Genomic DNA, 18,963 nt, shown 5'->3' on the forward strand with positions numbered 1-18,963 from the left:
AAAAACTGTTTACTTACATTTATCCAAGGTATTCCTGTAAAAACATCTTTAACATACCTTGGTATTCAAATCACTAAAGATATGCAATCCAGATGTTCTACAAATTTCTCTCCTTTAATAGATAAAACCCAAAAAACCCTAAACCAATGGCTGCAAAGAGATTTGTCTTTGAAGGGCAGAGTTCTGCTTACGAAAGCAGAAGGGATCTCTGTTTAACGTATGCAGCTCAATCTCTACAGGTTAATAACACAGTCTGCAATGCAATTAATAAAATATGATAGAACTTTCTATGGCACTTTCTGTTGGCACGTGCAAAACTCTTTGGGCACGTGCTACAACACGCATCGCTGCCCCCAAGTGGTGGGAGGCTGCAATGACGCCCCGCGGCCACAAATTCAGGCAGACTTGACTATTGCGGTTCACTCCTACACGCACACGGACCAGGACTGGGCCACTGGGCCACTGGGCCACTGGGCCACTGAGCCGCAGCCCGATGGTTACGAGTTACTGGACTAGGAGGAGGATTTATGTGTCCCAAGTGGACGTGTTCCTGTAGCTGACCGAAAACCCATCACAGGTGAGACCAGGTGAGTCTAAAGCTGCTGAGTCATGTTTGGATCTGAAACCTCATGAAGAACTGGATCACTGGTATCGTCCGTCCACACCGGACGGACGAATCAGGAGCTGAAGAAGAGCAGAAGAAGAGCAGAGCACACCTGTGTCTATATAATAGAAATACTTTTTATTTTGTCACAGGAATAATCGTAAACAAGAGATTTAAAAATGCAGATTCCATCTGGATCTCCATTCAGATTCAAACACTAAACAAACCAGATTCTGCTGCAGTAAAACAAGTCTGCTAGATGAAGCTCAACGACACACAAACACACTCGCTCCTCTGACGCACAAACACACACACGTTCTGCATGGGCTGGGTGGGGGGGGGGCGTGTGGATGTTGAAGTCACTTCTACCTCGATGAGGCAGAGATTCTGGAAGACAAAACGGATTTAGAAACCATTAGGCTGACTGTGCACGTGTGTGCACGTATATGTCTGCATGTGTGTGCACGTATTGTGTAGGTCTGCATGTGTGTGCACGAGTGTGCGTGCATGTTTATGTCTATGTCTGTACCCGTGCGCACATTCAGGTGTGCAATGGTGTGCACATGTGTGTGTGTGCAGGTATGTGTGCATGCAGGTATGTGTGCACATGCGCATGTGTGCGCGCACATGACAGTACATGCATGTGCGTGCGTATGTGAGTGTGCATGTCTGCGTATGTGAGTGTGCATGCGTGTGCATGTGTGTGCGTGTGCATGTGAGCGCGCTCACTGCAGCTTGTCCTGCAGCAGCTCCAGCCTCTGCCGGTCCACATATCTTGAAAAGAGGGACAGCAGGTTGGGGGGGGTGAAGAGTGGAGGGGAGAGCGATGAAGAGGAGACGCTGAGCAGCTCCCTCATCACCGAGAACACCAACTCAGTCCTGGGGGGTCAAGAGGAAGAGTGTGTCAGTCAGGAAGGAGAGGAAGAGGATGTGAGGAAGAGCGGCTCACCATCGATTGTCGTCCATCAGCTGACAAACGGGGTCGGAGCTCTGCATCCGCTCGCCCTCGCTCAGGATCAGATACAGCAGCGTCACGCCGAACTGCACACGTGCGCACACACACACACACACACGCACAGGCAGAGAGGAAACGCTCAGCTGCTGGTGTCCAGAACAGAAATGGTTACTTTTAAAAAGGTTTCCTTCCTGTTTGGAGCGTTAGCATTAGCCGTTCTATGGGAAATTCCATTATGTGTTAGCATCAAGCTAGCAGACTTCTCTACTGCTGTGATGGGTTCAGTACCGGAAAAAGAAAGTCATAAAAGATCAATGTCTACTTTTATGGATCGATTATTGATCTATCCACCTTGGATCTATTCAGATGAATTGATTTTATCAACCCAGCCCTACTTTCTGCAGAAATCAGACATTTTAAGGCAATTTCATCACAAATGAAAAAGGAACAAAAACTAAAATAAAAAATATTCATAAATGATGAAAACAAGAATAAAATGAGGGGAATTTTTTAATTATTGTCTTTCAAAATAAGTAAAATATCATGAGGGCCGACAGGCGGCCTACCCACCCCGCAGCGGCGTGACAGGCTGATGACCTGTCCGGGGCGTTTCCCGCCTTCGCCCTACAGAAGCCGGACGGGCTCCAGCAACACGGCGGGTTAACGAAACGGATGGAAGTTCAGGACAAATCGCCGCCATTGGATGTATTTTACCCGCCCATCGGGTCAATGAAAAGGTCATAGACTTAACATTGAAACTGCCCGCCACTGCCGCGAAAATGGCGTTCGGCGTGAACGCAGTTTAAGGCGGAGCCTCCTCCACGCAGTTTGTCTCACCTTGTTCTGCAGCACCGTGGTCAGCTGACCCTCGCTCCCCTGCAGCTCCTGCAGCAGGTCGGTGAGGGCGGAGCTCGCCAGCGACTGAACCACCGCCGACACCGGATCCAACAGGCAGCACAGCACCTGCACAGGTGAGGAGACAGCTGCTGAGAGAGCAGGAGGGGGAGGAGCTTCAGCACGCCGCTGACCCACCCCACCCCCATGGAAAGACGGCGTGAAAGCGAACCCTGCTAACTGAAGCAGTGGGTGTGTGTGGGAGGGAGGGGCTGTCAAAAACAGAACCGCAGGTGGGGGGGGGGGCAGCCCCACCCATCTGCCAATCAAAAAGGGTTTTATTCTGTCTTTTCAGAAGCTGAACCAAAGACTCCGCCCACAAACTTCAGATTCTCCGTCCACCTCGGGTCCTTCAGAATTAGCTTAGGAAAATAAAAGCTTTGACACCCATTTTTACAAAATAAAAGTCTTGAGAGCACATCTGAAGGGGGGGTTACCTGATCCTGCTTGTCCTTCTTGGCCAAGACGGGGAGGTTGCGGGCGATCGCCATGACGACGGCAGCGGCCTGGGGTGCAGGCAGGAAGGGGAGGAGCCTACCCATGAGGCGCTTGCCTTTCCTCACCGACATGATCATCACGCACAGGTCGTCGCTCACTCTGAAAGAGAGGGTAACGTGTCAGCCACGCCCCCACCCTGCAGCCACGCCCCCTCCCCCACACACCTGTGCTCCCAGTCCTTGTCCCGCAGGGCGGCGCTCAGCTGCTCCGTGTTGGTCTTGTGCTGCTCCAACAGGGCCGAACGCTCCTCCTCGGGGGTCTGCACGAAGCGCTTCTCGAAGTCCTGGACCTCCAGCAGCAGGCTGAACATCTGCAGACGAGGGGGGGCGGGGTCAGAGCAGAGCCTCACCTGCAGACGTGCACGCGTACGTGTACTACCTTCTCCACCGTGTACAGGATCTGCCGCCGTTTGTTCCACACCTGCTTCTCCCTCTTCTCCTGCGGGGGAAAGACAGAGCGTCACAAACCGACCCCCCCACCGTGAAGGAGGCATCGATGAAGCGGGAACCTCATCGTCCGAGCGGCTCGTCACCACGGCGTCGATCATCTTTCGGGGGTTGTTGACGCTGGAGACCGTCAGCTTCCCCAGAGAGCCTGCAAACTGAACTGTGGACAGAGGGGGGTCAGGGGGGATGCGTGCTGCCTGAGGAGGGGGGAAGGGCTGGGGGTGCTCACCTGGCCTGTAGGTGTGCTCCACCTTGGCGACCTGCGGCGTGATGAGCTTGGTGGCGTGCTCCTTCCTGCTGCTGCTGTCCTGCTCCTTCTCCTGACGCTTCTCCATTTTCTCGTAGTAATTCTGCAGAACCAACATCCGCCAGTCAACCTTCAGGGGGCGGGGCTAAGAACACCTGATCACTCCAGACACTGAAAACGATCGGATTCCCGCCAGACAGGAAGGTGACTTTGGTAATCACGCAGGGAGAGGTTCAGGTTTTCCAGGAAGTTCCCATGTCTGAAGCGGGGGAGGCCCCCAGGTGCCCCAGCGGGGGCCGTGGTGGTGGTAGTGGGGCGGTGCTGCCTCACCTGGTAGTAGTAGTCGTCCAGGTAGGGGTCGGTGCTTTGCAGCTGCATCATCTGGATCTTGGTGACCCACTCCTTCTCCTTCTGGCTCATCAGGTTGCTGTAGGGATCTCTGGGGCGCCGGTCCCCCGCGGTCCTGCCTCGGTCCCTATGGGGGCCCCAAACACACAGGTGAGCCGTCAAACGCCCGCAGTCACAGGCGGGGGCGGGGCTGGCAGACTCACCCCCCGCGGCTCTGCAGCCGCTGAGTGAGCAGGCGGCGGTGCTGCGGGTGCAGGTGGGTGGTGTTGTGCCGGATGGGGGGTATGGGCGGGGGCGGGCCCATTCTGTGGCCGTGTGGAGGAGGAGGGCCCCCAAAAAACGGTCTGAAACCGCCGCCCGGCAACAAGGGAGGGCCGGGACCACCACGATGAAAACCTGCAACCTGAAAATAAACAGGACGTTAAAATGTAACCCCCCCCCTCATCACAGGAGGATTGTGTTTGTGCCCCCCCCCTGCTGGTCAGGGGGGGTGATGAAGGTTTGAGGCTGTCAGGGAGGTGTTTGAATTGAATTGACCCAACCCTGGATTTGAACCCTCACCCTCCCGGAGACTCCATCCCCTCCTCACTTGTTCGTGGGGGTGTCGAGTGTGCATGTGCGTGTGCACGGTCGGTACCTGAGAGTTCAGCAGCTGGGCTCTCTGGATCTGGGACAGGACTCTGGGGGGGAACGGGCCGCGGCACAGCGGGGAGTTCTGCAGACACAAGACGTGACGGTTAAGGAGGGGAGCGTGACTGCGCAGACAGACAGACGGGCGGGGGGCACTCACTGCTATGTTGAGGAGGGTGTTGGGGGACAAGCGCTCGGGGAAGGGAGGGGGGTATCTGTGCTGGAGCGGAGCGCGCACGTGAACCGCCGTGGGGTGGTGGATCTACGGACACAGAGAGGCTCACCAGGACCCCTTCTTGGGGGGGCAGGGTTTCAGAAATGTTTGACGCTTCGCTCACCTGATGATTCAGGGCGTGGCTCATGGGCTGCTTGGGCGGAGTCCCTATTGGCACCGCCCTCACAGGAGGTGAGCCAATAACAGGGGAGGAGGAGCGTGGGGGCGGGACCCTCTCGGAGAGGTCCCACCCCTCCTCGGTCCTGCCCTGCAGAGGTCGTTTGGGAAGCCCCACCTCCTTGATGATGGACATGAGTGGGCTGTCCTGGGGGGGCACAGATCAGCCATTTGAGGCGCTGCAGGCGCATTTAAAAGAAAAGGGCGTCGGCTTTCCTCACCTCCATGTGTGCGGCCAAGGCGGGCGGGACGCCGACCGGTCCGAACCCCAGGCTGCTGTCCCAGATGCTGTGAGAGTTCATCTGAGGTCACAGGAAGACACGTTACAGCTGATCAAAACACGGCGAGCTGAGAGGGAGCGCAGGAAAACACGCCTCACCTGCGGCGTGGGGGCGGGGCCTCGGAGCAACAGCTGCTGCTGGTAGCTGAGCATGGACGCGGCGGGCGGCGCTGTGGCAGAAACATAAACTGAACGTCACAGCAGGTTTTTCCGCGAAGAAGAAAACCTTGGGAGGCGTGGAACCAGGGGAACCACCTGGGGAGGATCTGCGCAGACGCTGCTCACCTGTGACTCCGGGCGGCTTCTGGGGGGGGCGCGGCTGCTGCAGGCCGTGCAGGCTGGGAGAGGGGCGGGGCTTCTCTGCCGCTCCGACCCCGGCGATGGCGGGATCCGCCTCCAAGATGAGGCGGGCCACGGACTCGGCCAGCTCCCCCCCACCTGCTCGCTCGTCCGCATCTGCAGAGGAAAACGAGGAACGTCAGAACGCAGAAGGCCTGCGGGGCGAGGGAGGGGCAACCACACGACCTCGAGGAGGAAGGTCAGCAGAAGACGAGGAGAAGCCCAGGGAGGACGGGAGGGAGGGAGGGTCTGCAGAGGAGGGCGGGGGCTCTGCGCCTCCTGGCTCCGCCTCCTCCGGCTGCGCCGCTCCATGTTCGTCACGCTCGTCGAGCTCAGCCAGCCGCTTGTGCTCCTCCTGCCAGTCGTCATCTGGAAGAGGAGGAGCAGGAGAACAACATGATGAAGAACCAGAGGTGGGCGGGGCGACACGTCAGGCGCCGTCTTCAGTCTGAAACCCCCTCCTCTCTGAACTCCTCTGAATCTGCGGCTCCCAGCTGAGGTCTGACGCCTCCTCAGCTGCTCCTCGTGATAGAGGGGGGAGCAGAGAGGAGCCCATTCAGAAGCTCCCCCCTGAAAGGGGGAGGACGCTCCGAATGCTGAGGCTGAAACCGAGGTAAAGCCGGCGCTCAGACCGTCTGAGGATCTGAGTCCTGAACCCATGTCCTGATCGGGGATCAATAACGGTTTATCAGGAAAAAAGGCTTAAGCTAGTTTCCATTTGACAACCTGGACTTTTGAAACATGATCAGTAACTGATCAATCATATTGATCTCTGAGGCTAACCTTAAAGAAAACACAAAGATCCTGAAGTCCGACTCACCGATGGCTCCAGCTCCAAAGGTGTCATCGTTGAACTGATCAATTTCATCTTCCTCCTCTACCAGTCCATCGTCTTCCTCCTCCAGCGTACAGTCGTCATCCAGGGACTGCAGGAGGAAGAAACGAGACGTCAAACTCCACGGAGGAATGATGCAGATGCTCCGGTTCTCCGCCTGACCAACATCCCTGAGCTCCACCTCTATGCCGACGACTCTCAGCTGTCGCAGACGGCATCTGCAGCTGCGCAGACGAGAGCCCAGGTGCGGAGCTCAGCAGCTGAAAGAAGGCAGACGCCGCCACCACGTACGGCGCCATCGCATGGATCCACAGGAACGAGATAAATGGTCTCCATGTGGAGGAAGGGGAACATGTGCAGGAACACCTGAACGTTTCTGTACGTTCTAAAGTTCTGTGGTTTCAACGTCGGCTAAAGCAGTGGCCCCCACCCCCGCGCCGCAGACCTGTACCGGTCCGTGGGTCATTTGGTACAGAAAAAATAAAAAACGTACATTTCTTCCGTTTTATTTATTTCAGAATCTGAAAGAAGTTTTATTTTGAAAAATTGCCTGATTCTCTGTTCCGTCTATGTCACTCTTGATGCAGGCCAAGGCGCTCTTCTTGGTTACCGCTAAAATAAAACCCAGACTAGCAAAATGAGTAAAAACAAACGTCTTTGGAAAGTTTCTTTGCCCAGATAGGAGACAGAAGAGGAGCCCTCCACTTCCAAAAAAAAGAAAGCTACATTTACAGAGAGTACTTCTTTTTTGCAACATGAGTGTGGGAAGGGGAGAGGACAATGACACCTGTATGATGTCCAATGACATGCGTGTCAAAATAAAAGCTCAAGCTTCGTCTTGCCTCAGTCACTTGTTTATCATGGCGTAGCGACAATGTCCATCTGTCTACAAACTTCAAGATGGGTCCGTGGAACCTTTGTGTGACGTCATACCGGTCCGTGGAGTTAAAAAACGTTGGAGATCACTGGGCTAAAGAACCAAAACTGGAATTGATCAGGAAGAAGCCATTGATTGTATCAGAGAACCGGAGCGATTGTGACGTCATCCAGAGAAAAGCGTTTACTGCCGGCTCCAACCAAATGAAGACCGTTCACTTTCACAATACGGAAGCAGACATGTTGGAGCCACACGTCATCAGGAAGCAGTGATTGGTCCAAGTCAGTCTGAGCCATTGTTTCTGTGGCAACCACTCTCACCAATCAGGAGTGAGTTTGTTAGAAGGCCACACCCCTACCACTTGATAGTGGGCTACCAAATCTATCAAACGTACTGAATGTTGGGCCAGCAGGCTCCATCTACTTTTATTGAAGCGTCTGATTGGCCAGTTTAAAACTTGATCTACAGAAAACACATCTGTGAAAAATGGGGGTATAAAGAAAAGTATCAGATACACAACGGTTCTCCTGGCCAATAGAACGACAGAGTCACAGCTGTCACAGCCACTTCCTGTTTGGAAAGCCAGGGGGAGGGGCCACTCAGTCCACTTCTCTTCTACAGTCAATGGAAGAAATGCACAAGTTTCTGCTTTCCGTAAAATAGGGTTCTAATAGTGTGAAGGATCAATGAGTGACAAATATTGATTAATCTTCACATTTCCATAAAACCATATTTCACATGTTTACACCGACGGCATCCCAGCTCCGCCCCTTTCTGATGCAGACAAATGGATCCATGAACGTTGTTGTTTTCCTGGTCTGAGCTGGAATCTGGATCCAAATCTGGATTGATCCACTATCACTGCCATCTTCGTTACACTGCTAATGTAATTGGGGGGGCTAGTGGGACAGCCTGCAAACAAATGGATGATGGGAACTAGGGGCAGGCTTACTCCTGCCGCTCTGCAGAAATGATGTCCTAGAAAATGGTATTTCATGAAACTACTGGAAACACTTTGAAAACAGATCAGAAGACGATGGGAGCCGGAATTTAACGTCGTCTTCCAGATGAACTGAATTCAGGTTTTACGTTTTTAGACACAAACTGGTTTCTGTTCAAACTGAACCTGTAACTGAACCCGATGGTTTGGGTTCCTGAGCAGCATCTGGGTTCTCCGTGAGGAACCTCCGTTCATCAACGATGAAGGTCCAGAAGGTGGAAAGCTCCAACCAGCTCCAGGAAAACTGGAGGCAGGTTTTCTGCAGACGTGAGAGCAGATTCCCGCGGGAAACCTAGTCCCGGGGGGTCAGGGCTTTAAAACCTAAATAAATCACATCAGGACTCCCGGTGTGGTGGGGCTGCTTAGCCGGGATGCTAACGTGATGTCACATCACGGAGGACCTGGCCGCTGCCCTCAGGAGCACCGGCGGATGTTCCCCCCGCCGCCCGCGCCCTCACGCCGGCGGAGCTTTCTTCACCGAAGCGCCGGCTCTCCGCTCACAGCACGGCCGGTAGCTGAGCGCACCTCCGCGGCGCAGCCAGCAGGAAAGCGCGCTGCTTCACAGGCCGCTTTGAAATGCGACTGAAAACAAAAGCCGCGGCGAAAACCCGCGGAGCAGAACCGGACCGGAACCACCGAGGACGCAGTCTAGCACCTGAGCAGGTCGCGCGCGTGACCTGAAGCCACGGGTCTCACCTGAAATCGAAACATCGATCTTGTGAGGAAGAGAAGCGCATCAGGAGCGAGGCGGCGCGCGAATGACCCAGCACGGACGTCAACACACGAACGCGCGTCACGTGGGCTTGAGTGCGCGCACGCATGCTGTTTACGTTGAGGGCGGAGCCAAACGACTGTTTTCGTCTCCCCGGAATGAGGAAGAGGAGCGACGGACGGATGAAGAAAGATAAACAAACAGCCGCGCAGCGGGGCTCCTGCGGACCCGCGGGTCTGTTTAACCCACATCAAAGATTTACGGCATTTCCACTGATTTGATTAGGATTTCATTTTTGAGACATTTTTATTAACAATTTAACAAAACAGCCGCAATATCGAACATATAACAGTATTTATGGATGGAAAAATTACAGTCTTGTTTTGATTTGAAAACAATTTATTTATTTATTATTTTATTGTTTTCATGTACAGTATTTAAGTGAAACTGTCGACGCAGGTGACGTCATAACTCCATATGTGTATTTGTTTCGTTTCCGGTCCTTTCAAATTAAAAGTAGTCTAAATATAATCCATTCTCCAATAGAACCACGCCCCCACGTGTCCCACGCGGATTTCAGGGTTCTCCCACTGACATTCCAGACTGTTGCACTTTTTTAAACAAAAAATAAAGAGAAAAGGTTTTCCTCAGGTCAGAAAATCACATGACGGCAGCGAGAATGTCCTCATGTGACCTCACCTGTCCAGGTGATGATCGCTGAGAGAACTTTGGAAGGTTCTACTGAAACCTGTTCCTTCTTGTCATCATTTGCAGAGGACATGAGTTCTCCTAACAGCTCAGATGTTTAAGAAGATGTTTTTATTTATTTATTATTATTCATTTGTTCCGTCCCTTGCAGAAGTTCCTCTGTGAAGAGCGAGGTTGTTGCGCGATGCCTCACCATGGTTCTGTGGCAGCTCTGCACTCTGGAGCACCTGAGGACCTCCAGCTTCGGGTATCCTCCTCCTCGCCACGGCCTCCAGCTGCTGTTCTGGTTCGCCAACGACTGTGTGACCTCTGACTCCCACATCACCATGAAGGTCAGGAACCGGCTCCTGTCAACGACAGTGTTCATGAAAAAAGTAAAGATGTTCAGAGAAACTGCATTTCCTGCCTGGACAGAAGAGATGGTTCCCCCAGAAGAGAAGACAGTCATGTGACCTCAGGGACACGCGGGACTCAGGTCCTCTCTCCAGCGTCACAGGTGTCTGTCATCAGTCGGTCTGCTTGTCTGAAGGGGACACCAGTCTGTTTGGAGTCCCTCACAGAAAATCACAGAGAACATCTCCAACAGTTGGATGTTCCTGTGACTAAACTGAAGAAACCAGAACAGACAGTAGAGGTCATCCCCAAGGTCAAAGTGCATCAGAGTCAGATCCAGCATCAGGACCAGAGTGGAGGAGGACACTACTGATGGGGTGGGAAACGGCTTGTACTTGTACGACGCTTTACTGCCTTCTTAGAAGGTCCAAAGTGCTCTGCAGTCCCATCCACACACTGATGACGGAGGGTGATGCTCAAGGACACTTCGACACATTAGCGCGCAGAATGGGAGCCGAACCTGCAACCTGCCGATCGGAGGTTGACCGCTCTACCTCTGCACTATAACCACCCCACGATAGAAGGAAGTCCTAAAAAAATCCCATAATCGAGCTCAACAACCTGAAAGAAGACTGTCCGTGCTGTGAAACACGGAGGAGGCTTGGTCATGGTCTGGGCTGCTTTACCACCAGAAATGCAGGGATTCTTGAATCTGTGGTCTTTATCTGAAAACCATCAACCGTTTAGGAGACAGACGTTCTTCCTGCTGTCAGGACGTTTGGTCTCAGTCTTCATCAGAACAATGATCCAAAACACCAACGAATGGTTCTGAAGCGTCCTCCTCTGAACCGATCTTCATCCTGCTGAGTGTCTGTGGATGGAGGAGGAACTTCTGGAGGAGGAACCTGCAGACAGGAGCCCTGCCCACAGAAACCTTTGATTGACATGAAAGGGAGGTTAAGGGGAGCCATCACTTCTGTCCTGACCCGATTCATTTTAAGGACGAAGACGATTAAAAACTGATTTTAAAGGATTAGTTGTTTTTTCTTTGTTTTGTTCTCTAGTTTTTCTGTCCAGGGTTCTCCTTCCTGAGGAGATCATTGGTTTTGTGCTCCTCTGACAGCTGAGAGCGGATCTGTGGAGGATCTCCTGCTGATCCTTTTGTGTTCAAATACGATTCAATCAAATACGTGAATTCATCGTCATTTTTGTACATTTTAGGCCAAATGATTTCTTCAGTTTTAAAGTTTTAAATAATTAATTATTAAATATGATTTTTCCCCCTGAGTTCTTTTCAATCCTGAACTAAGACGACTGGATCCCTGAGGCTCCGCCTTTCTCTCCGTGTGGGCTCCGCCCATCTCTTGACATCAACAGAGTGTCGTCTTTGGCAGCGTTTCGCCCACGAAAATAAAAATCTTCTGAACTTTTGCACAGATGGATGTTCATATTGTGCATGTAAACTGAAAGCGTGTAGCCGATCGCTGCTAGCTCTGTGGAGAAAGTGGGTGTGTCCGTTAGCCTGGGGGCGGAGCTGACAGCGCAGACTCTTCCTGGAAGGGGCGGTTCTCACTAGTCTATGTCAGTCCGTGAGAACCCGCTCATTTTCATGGATTGGGAGAGGCTGTTGCTCAAAATATCGCTTCAGGGTTTGTTTGTTTTTTATGAGGAATGAATATTATGATTCACTGAAAAGCTTAAAAGGGTTGAGTTTTGCATGAAACAGGCCCTTTAAATAAATCCATGTTTCTCAGAGGGACACAGAATATTCCTGAGTCACATAAGAATAGCGTGTTGAAGCCCCAGGATGGTTTTTCTTGTGCGCTGCCTCCGAACCTGCGAGTAAAAGTCGTCTCTGCGCCTCCTCACACAGCTGCAGTCCCACGTTCAGCCAGAGGAGGGCGACTTCGGCTTCCACGTGTTCGGAAACGTGGAAGAGCTTCTTCCCGCGCTGAGCAAAGCCAAGAAGCGTAAGAAGCAGGTGAGAGAGGATGGCTGTCAGTTCTGCTGCCGCCGCTGCGGCTGAACATCTCTGTCTCTGCAGTTGGTGTACTTTGTGGTTGGAAACCTGAACGCTGACAGGTACGCGGCCGCCGCCAGCCTCCCGCCGTACGTGAGGGAGAACTACAACACGTTTGGCGGCTACGACTCCAACAACACGGACCGCATCATCATCAGCTACCAGAGGACCAGCCGGCAGGTGGAGGCGGTCTACGTCACAGAGCACGACGACGCCGACCTCGGGATGTTCAGGCACGACGGGACCTTCCAGGTCAGCGCCGAGCTGATCCGAGCTCTGCAGAACCCTCAGCTGGACCTCAGCGCCTTCCTGACCCAGATGGGTTACTATGGAGACGTGGAGGTGATGGCGGGTTCGGCGCAGGTGGACCCGCTGGTGCTCAGCATGATGCAGAACGACCCCGTTGGGTTCTTCACGGAGGCCTTCAGCCGCCAGATGCAGCTGGACGTGGAGCCGTTCGGCTGCAGGTCGTTCCCTGAGTGTGACGCCGCTGCAGGCGACCGTGCAGCCCAATGCGGCGCCCTGCAGCGGAGAAACAGGAAGCCCAAAGCCAGCAGGAAGGCCAGGCCCTCCAGGCAAACGCAGCTGCCTCTACCCTGGGAGCCATGTGGGCGGAGCTACGGATGGGAGCCGATCGAGTCCTTCTACCCAGGTAAAGGTTCCATCAGGTTCTGAAACCATAAAGTTCCAAAACCCAGAACGCTACACAAATAAAACAAGCTAAAGTTCTTCACGAGTGTCGGACCTCAGCTGGACTCTGAGGTCCGACACTCGTGACGTCAATGGTCTGTATTTGTGACGGCCACAGCGCCCTCTGCTGGGAACATGCCACACCTGCCTGTACGTCAGGTGGAACCGCCTCCAAACGCGGAGCGTCTTCTCTGCATGTCAGCCCAAACTGAAGGAAACGTCTCCGGTTTTTCCCTGATGACGGTCCTGCTAACAGGCTAACGTCAGTGAAAATGTAGATAAAAGGTCTGAGACAACAAGAAAAACCCAAATGAAGCTGCAAGCAGCAGGAAAATGCTTCGTCTCTGAGGACGTTCTGTGGGCGGAGTCTTGGTTTTTGACCAGCTTGTGCGATGTTCTCTTCAGGTTATTACCGCGACGATAAGAAGGGGCCAGGCGGTGGGGGCATCAGCTTCTGGAAGATGCTCCTGGGCATCGGCGCCCTCTATGTGGCCTTCAAATGTCTGCGCTGGTGGCTGAGCAGCTCCAGCAAGGACGACTGGAACAAAACCGTCCTCAAGATATTTCCACGGAAATCCCCCCGTCATCCCGGGACGCACGTGATGCTGGACTACGTTTACTAGAAGGTCAAAGGGTCACAGCGACTCACACCTGATCCTGAAAGAAGAAACCTAAACCTTTTCAGGTTTGTTGAAGGATCCGCTTCAGATCTGGTCACAGGAAGAGTGTGAAGAAAAAGACCTTAAAACATTTGATGATCAAAACCGACCATCCGAACACTTTTAACATTTAAATTATACTATTAATGCAAACATGAAAGTAAAACAACCTTTTTTTAAAACACTGAAGGAGCTACGGACAACTGGAAGGTTTTGACCACCAGCTTTGGTCAAAAGCTCCAAACATTTTTTATCCTTAATTCTTAACATTTAAACAGTGTTGCCAGGTTGGGCCGTTTCCCGCCTAATTGGGCGGTCAAACATTGCTTTGGGTGGGTTCTGAGTCGGTTCGGCTGTTTTTACTTCCTTATTAAAATGTGTTTCCATGGACATGCAGTCAAAGCAGGCCGTGCCTCACCTGCCATCTTCCTCACCTTCCATCTTCCTCACCTGCCATCATGAGATGTATACTAATAATAATACTTTTAGTGGACATATTTGTCCAATAATCTGTGCTACTAATGAGATTTATATGTATATTCTAATCATTTTAATCATTTTCATCCTCAAAATTGTTGTATTTTGCGTGTTTCCTGCTCAACAACAGTGCAGATCACACAATCCCGTGCACACTGGGTTGATTACGTGCCTTTAGCTTACTCAGCGTATGCTAATGATGTGATGCTTTTTAAAGAGATTTTATTTCATGTCCTCAGTGTTTGCATCTGACATAAAGCTGCACTAAAACAAATACGTACAGTCATGCAGTACCTCCGCTTTAGCTGAAGAGGGCGCACCTGAGCTTTTGAAAACTGAACATTTTTGCCTTTTGAAGTATTTGTGGTAAATTTAAATCAAATGAGAGAAAACACAGAAATAATATGATAAAAGTGTCTCCAAATGTCCTTAAGTCTGATCAATAATAATGATCAGATGCTGCTTCCTTCTCTGATGTTCTATTTTTAATCCATAATTATCCAGTTTGTTTATGCGGGTTTTGTTTTTTTGTTTGTTTTTTTGTTTTGTTTCCAACTTTCACAAAAAAAAATGCAATGTTAGAAAATGACCCAAAAGATGAAAATGGAAAGTTAAAGTCTAAATTTGTCAAATTTCCTTTTCCTCCAAGGAAATGATGATGATGAGGATGATGATGATGATGATGATGATGCTTCTCCAGGAAGGAAAACAACTTTTCTATTAGTGATATTGATAAGGAAACAGTCGATCATTTATTTTATGAATCTATTTATGTTTTGGAGAATTTTAGTGTTGCACAAAACTGTTTACACATAAATAGGAAAATCTCAGGTAAAACGATGTTTGATTTAGCTGTTAGTGTTTGATTGACACTTGGAAAATGTTGTGTTCATAAGAAAAGGTTTTTAAAAATCAAACAACTCTTTAATATGTTTCATAGGGAAATCTGCTTAATTACTCACTTAAATTGTACGTGAGGTCGTGTTTATTCTGTGGTGGATGTTAATAAAGTTCAACAGGATGTCTTTCCTTTTGGGGGGGGGGCAGAATCACAGGGTTTGGACCCAGTGGAGGGCAGGAGAGAAAGATGGATGGATGGATGGATGGATGGATGGATGAATTTAAAATACCAAAAAGAGAGTCTACCTTTATGCTGATGACACAACTCAGGAAGCTGACCTGTTGGTGAAATCCCATTTGACCAAAAGTCAAGCGTGAGTCTAATATTCCGACTGGAGGCGTCTCTGTGGGACTTTAAACATCTTCAGGTCTTTGATGTCTCTGCTGCTCCTTAAAGGGATCAATGGTAACATCTCTGGGAGACAAAATGTCCCAGAGTCCATCTGTGGAGGTGACAGTATGTCATTGACCGACCTTCCTCTGTTCAGGAGCAAAACCAGAACAAATCTAAAGGTTGTAGACGTCTTCCAGGTTTCCACAGAGATCATCTGCTCTCAAAGCTTCTTCATTTCTCAAAACAAACTCCTGTTTGGCTCACAGGTTTCATTTCTCATGAGCTTAAATGTGTTTGATATTTGGGCTGAATGGTGTAGAAACGGAGGAAGATCTTTTACATTTGAAAGATTCTGTCCACATGGGAGGATGTCAGCTTTAAATCCTGTTCCTGAGGATCCTCAGGTGAATCCTGGACAGACAGGAGCTTCACTCTTTCATGATCAGCTCCATAAACCCTCTGAGAACCTGAAACTTCAGAACCGCCAGAGGAAGAGGAACAGAAACCTCTCCTCCTTCTCGTGTGGAGGACCTCTGCATTCAGACGCAGCCGTCATGTCTGCGCAGTCACTGAAGGACGCAGCCGCTCGCATGAAGCCAGAAGAGGAGATCTACGTCAACCTGAAGGAGCTGGTCCACCCAGAACCCGGAGGAGCAGGAGAGTCAGGTGGGTGAAGGATCGTCCAGGCTGTTTAGACGACCAAATACACTCCAGAAGGTTTCAAACAGATAATAGAGAAACGTCTGACTCCAACCCTGACGGGGCGTTTCTGGAAAACGGGCTCTGACGTTGAAGAACGTCCTGGTGAAGGACTCCTGACTGCTTCACGGCTCTGACGGCTCCTGTGAGCGCTCAGGCTGTCCGGCAGCTGCAGCGCTTCAGATTTAGGAGGAGGAGGAGGAAGTGAGAGCAGGTCTGCGGCCGGGGTTCCCTCTAAAGATGCTGAGAACCAGCTGACCGTTTAACCACAGGAGCTGCTCGGCTGAGAACATTCTGTGACCTCATGGCGTCGGTGATCGTCTCTCTGTGGTCGGATCTTCAAGGTTCTGCTGTCACGGTTGTTGACCGTGTTCTTCAGCGTGTTCCATCCAAACAGAAACAGTTTCTTTGCTGATGTTGTCACTGAAAAGGGCTGAGTGGGGCCCCTAGCTGGCTGAGTGGGGCCCCTAGCTGGCTGAGTGGGGCCCCTAGCTGGCTGAGTTGGCTGGCTCCCTGAGCGAGGCCCCGGGGCCTCTTCAGCCTTCTCAGCGAGAAGGCTGAAGAGTGAATGTTTTCTGGATGACTCGTTCTGTAGACTTCCTCATCACATGAACCCTGCTGTGCACCTGCAGGTGTGAGGAACCGCCAGCAGGAACCAGAAACCGGGACTCCCCTGAAAGTGGCTGCGGTTGTTCTGGCTCTGCTGAGTTTGGTCCTGCTGGTTCTGGCGGTCTGGGTCTCGGTTGTGTGTGAGTTGGAGCGCAGAAGAAGGCGGAAAACTGCTGGAAATCCTGATGGATTCTGTCCTGATGGTTTCCTGTCGCCTCAGACAACAGAGACTTCAGTCAGCTGTCCGGGGAACTGACCAACCGGACGGCAGAGAAGAACCAGCTGCAGAGCCGGAACCAGAACCTGACAGAGGAGGTGGATCGTTTGGAGAGCCAGAACCAGAACCTGACAGAGGAGATGGACCGTTTGGAGAGCCGGATCAACAGACTGGAGAACGGTGGTGAGGGTCTGAGTCCGGCCAAACGCCATCCTTAGTACAAACACTCTACCGTGCCGGCTGGATGGACGTTTTGGTCGATTGTGGCGGTTCCTAAAGCTTCTACAGATGTTGGACTGACTGTCAGACCCTGAACCTTGTGTTCTGCAGTGATCTGCCCTCATGGATGGAGGAGGTTCGGCTGCAGTTGTTATTGGTTCTCCACGTCATGCAGAAATTGGCAAAACAGCCGACAAAACTGTTTAAACCAACAAGCAGACCTGGTGATCATCAACGGCCGAGAGGAGATGGTGAGGCCTCGACTATTGACTATCCCGTCTCTCCTCTGATGATCTCCTGTCTGTTATTGACTCCTGCGGGTCATGACCTCTGTGTGAAGGGGAAGGAGTGACCTCCTCCTCCTCTTCTTCTTCTTCTTCAGGAGTTCCTGAATAAACTCGGAGTTGGGCTGAAGTTCTGGATCGGTTTACGGAAGAACTCCATGGGATGGACGTGGACCAATGACAGATCCCCGTCACCAGAGTAGGAGTTTGTGTTCAGACCTCACAACAAATCAGAGACAAAAACATTCAGAGAATAGAGTCGGTGTGGAGGTTCACAGATCTTCAGGTCAAAATGGTCTTTGTGCTCTCTTTCAGCTTCTGGCAGAACGGACACCCAGTGTGGAGAACCCAGTGGAACCAGCGGAACCAGCGGTACCAGGCCAGCCTTCAGGACTGTGGAGCCTTCAACAGCTTTCAGACGGGGAGTTTTTATTATCCAATCAAATCCTGGAGCAGTGAGCTGTGCAGCGCATGTCTGCAGTCAGTCTGTGAGAAGGAAGCTGTTCCTTCTGGGCTCCTGTAGTTCCGGTTCTGAAGGCCGAGCTCAGCTGGGATTAAGATGTTTTGATAAAGATGAGGAGGATGAAGAACCTAAAGCGTGTTCTTCGTCCTGAGCGCCGTGAACATCAGAAAAACCACGTTTCTCTCAGAATCACGAGGAAAACTTTTTGTGACTGATATGCTTTGATCCGTGAATCGGTTACGCTGACGAATGTTTGAACATCCACTCAGATGAAAATGGTGTTTCTAACATGTTCTGGTGGCATTTTTCTAAAGTTGGAGGACATTTATAAATAAAATTGATCTTAAAATTGCATTTCTGCGTTTTTCAATTAGGAGCAGACAAAATGTGATGTAGGACCTGCAATGGGCGGGGCCACAGCCTCCTTGCTCCGCCCCATTCTGATGCAGTCCAACAGATCCATGAACGTCTGTGTTTTCCTGGTCTGAGCAGGAATCTGGATCAGAACTGGATCTGATGTTGCTGCTATTTCTGTTGGACCTTGACTGCTCAAACCTGGATTAAATTATGATTTAGGTACTGAAGAATACATTAAACACATATGTGGAAATGTGATCTGGACCGGGTCCTGATTTAGGTTTATGAACAGGACCTAGTCTAAGGTGGACTCAGTACGCAAAATGCTATTAAAACCATCCTATTTCACATTTTCACAAATCAGAAACTGTGTTTAATGTATTCTTCAGTACTTAAATCAAAATGTATCCTGGTTTGAGCAGTCAAGGTCCAGCGGTTTTTGAACAAGACCTGGTCTAAGGTGGGCTCAGTGCGCCAAATGCAGTGGAATGTTCCTTTAGTGCCTTTGCAGTGGAAAGGAAGCCAACTTGTGTAGCAACACATTCACACACACATTCACACACTCCGCTGCCAAACACTGGCGCCCGCCTAACCACCAGAGGGAAGTTGGGGTTCAGCGTCTTGCCCAAGGACACTTCAACACATGGGCGTGCAAGGCGGGAATCGAACCTGCAATGTTACGATCATGGGTCGACCGCCCTACCGCTACACCACGGATGGAGGTCTGAGGTCAAAGGTCAAATCCGGGATTGAACTCACAGGCCTTTGGTCAGATTTAGACCCAACAAGGACAGAATTAGAGGAAAAAGATCCATCGTCCGAGTTAGATCAGTCTGAGTTCACGTCACGGACACGGTCAATTCCCATGATGGACTGATCCATGGTAACCCTTGTTCTATCCTAGGCGTTCTATCCTAGGTCATCTAGACCAGTGTTTT

General features: G+C 51.1%; 3 protein-coding genes across 3 annotated transcripts; 2 read left to right on the plus strand and 1 right to left on the minus strand.

The window, feature by feature from the left end:
- Nucleotides 1-721: 721 nt before the first annotated feature.
- On the minus strand, nucleotides 722-9,145 carry patl1 (PAT1 homolog 1, processing body mRNA decay factor). The gene is made up of 20 exons (XM_023953883.1): nucleotides 9,041-9,145; nucleotides 6,453-6,558; nucleotides 5,819-6,001; nucleotides 5,579-5,749; nucleotides 5,393-5,463; nucleotides 5,235-5,315; nucleotides 4,961-5,161; nucleotides 4,783-4,884; nucleotides 4,630-4,707; nucleotides 4,196-4,395; nucleotides 3,975-4,119; nucleotides 3,627-3,747; nucleotides 3,460-3,557; nucleotides 3,330-3,389; nucleotides 3,116-3,261; nucleotides 2,891-3,050; nucleotides 2,397-2,522; nucleotides 1,554-1,645; nucleotides 1,334-1,483; nucleotides 722-991 (listed from the first exon to the last, which is right to left on the minus strand). Exons 1-20 carry the CDS (start codon nucleotides 9,053-9,055, stop codon nucleotides 970-972), a joined length of 2,328 nt encoding a protein of 775 aa, XP_023809651.1. The 5' UTR covers nucleotides 9,056-9,145; the 3' UTR covers nucleotides 722-969.
- Nucleotides 9,146-9,168: 23 nt separating this feature from the next.
- LOC101169262 lies at nucleotides 9,169-14,964 on the plus strand. The gene is made up of 5 exons (XM_004084616.4): nucleotides 9,169-9,290; nucleotides 9,916-10,096; nucleotides 11,971-12,078; nucleotides 12,142-12,769; nucleotides 13,213-14,964. Exons 2-5 carry the CDS (start codon nucleotides 9,959-9,961, stop codon nucleotides 13,428-13,430), a joined length of 1,092 nt encoding a protein of 363 aa, XP_004084664.1. The 5' UTR covers nucleotides 9,169-9,290; nucleotides 9,916-9,958; the 3' UTR covers nucleotides 13,431-14,964.
- A 98-nt stretch (nucleotides 14,965-15,062) lies between these two features.
- Nucleotides 15,063-18,000, plus strand: LOC105357655 (CD209 antigen-like). The gene is made up of 6 exons (XM_011492902.2): nucleotides 15,063-15,843; nucleotides 16,509-16,625; nucleotides 16,706-16,885; nucleotides 17,033-17,172; nucleotides 17,304-17,404; nucleotides 17,521-18,000. Exons 1-6 carry the CDS (start codon nucleotides 15,219-15,221, stop codon nucleotides 17,726-17,728), a joined length of 1,371 nt encoding a protein of 456 aa, XP_011491204.2. The 5' UTR covers nucleotides 15,063-15,218; the 3' UTR covers nucleotides 17,729-18,000.
- Nucleotides 18,001-18,963: the final 963 nt, after the last annotated feature.

Source organism: Oryzias latipes, chromosome 1 (assembly GCF_002234675.1).
Source record: "Oryzias latipes chromosome 1, ASM223467v1".
NCBI lineage: Eukaryota > Metazoa > Chordata > Actinopteri > Beloniformes > Adrianichthyidae > Oryzias > Oryzias latipes.

Excerpts from the sequence above, each read along its gene's own strand:
- patl1 (XM_023953883.1), bottom strand. Across the intron at positions 3,390-3,459 it reads CGAGCCGCTCGGACGATGAG|GAGAAGAGGGAGAAGCAGGT; the intron begins GTTCCCGCTTCA and ends TTTCCCCCGCAG. Across the intron at positions 1,646-2,396 it reads CCACGGTGCTGCAGAACAAG|TTCGGCGTGACGCTGCTGTA; the intron begins GTGAGACAAACT and ends GCACGTGTGCAG.
- LOC101169262 (XM_004084616.4), top strand. The coding sequence starts at position 9,959 with ATGGTTCTGTGGCAGCTCTGCACTCTGGAGCACCTGAGGACCTCCAGC. Across the intron at positions 12,079-12,141 it reads CCAAGAAGCGTAAGAAGCAG|TTGGTGTACTTTGTGGTTGG; the intron begins GTGAGAGAGGAT and ends CTGTCTCTGCAG. Across the intron at positions 12,770-13,212 it reads GATCGAGTCCTTCTACCCAG|GTTATTACCGCGACGATAAG; the intron begins GTAAAGGTTCCA and ends TGTTCTCTTCAG.
- LOC105357655 (XM_011492902.2), top strand. The coding sequence starts at position 15,219 with ATGTCTCTGCTGCTCCTTAAAGGGATCAATGGTAACATCTCTGGGAGA. Across the intron at positions 15,844-16,508 it reads CGGAGGAGCAGGAGAGTCAG|GTGTGAGGAACCGCCAGCAG; the intron begins GTGGGTGAAGGA and ends GTGCACCTGCAG. Across the intron at positions 16,886-17,032 it reads CAACAGACTGGAGAACGGTG|TGATCTGCCCTCATGGATGG; the intron begins GTGAGGGTCTGA and ends TGTGTTCTGCAG.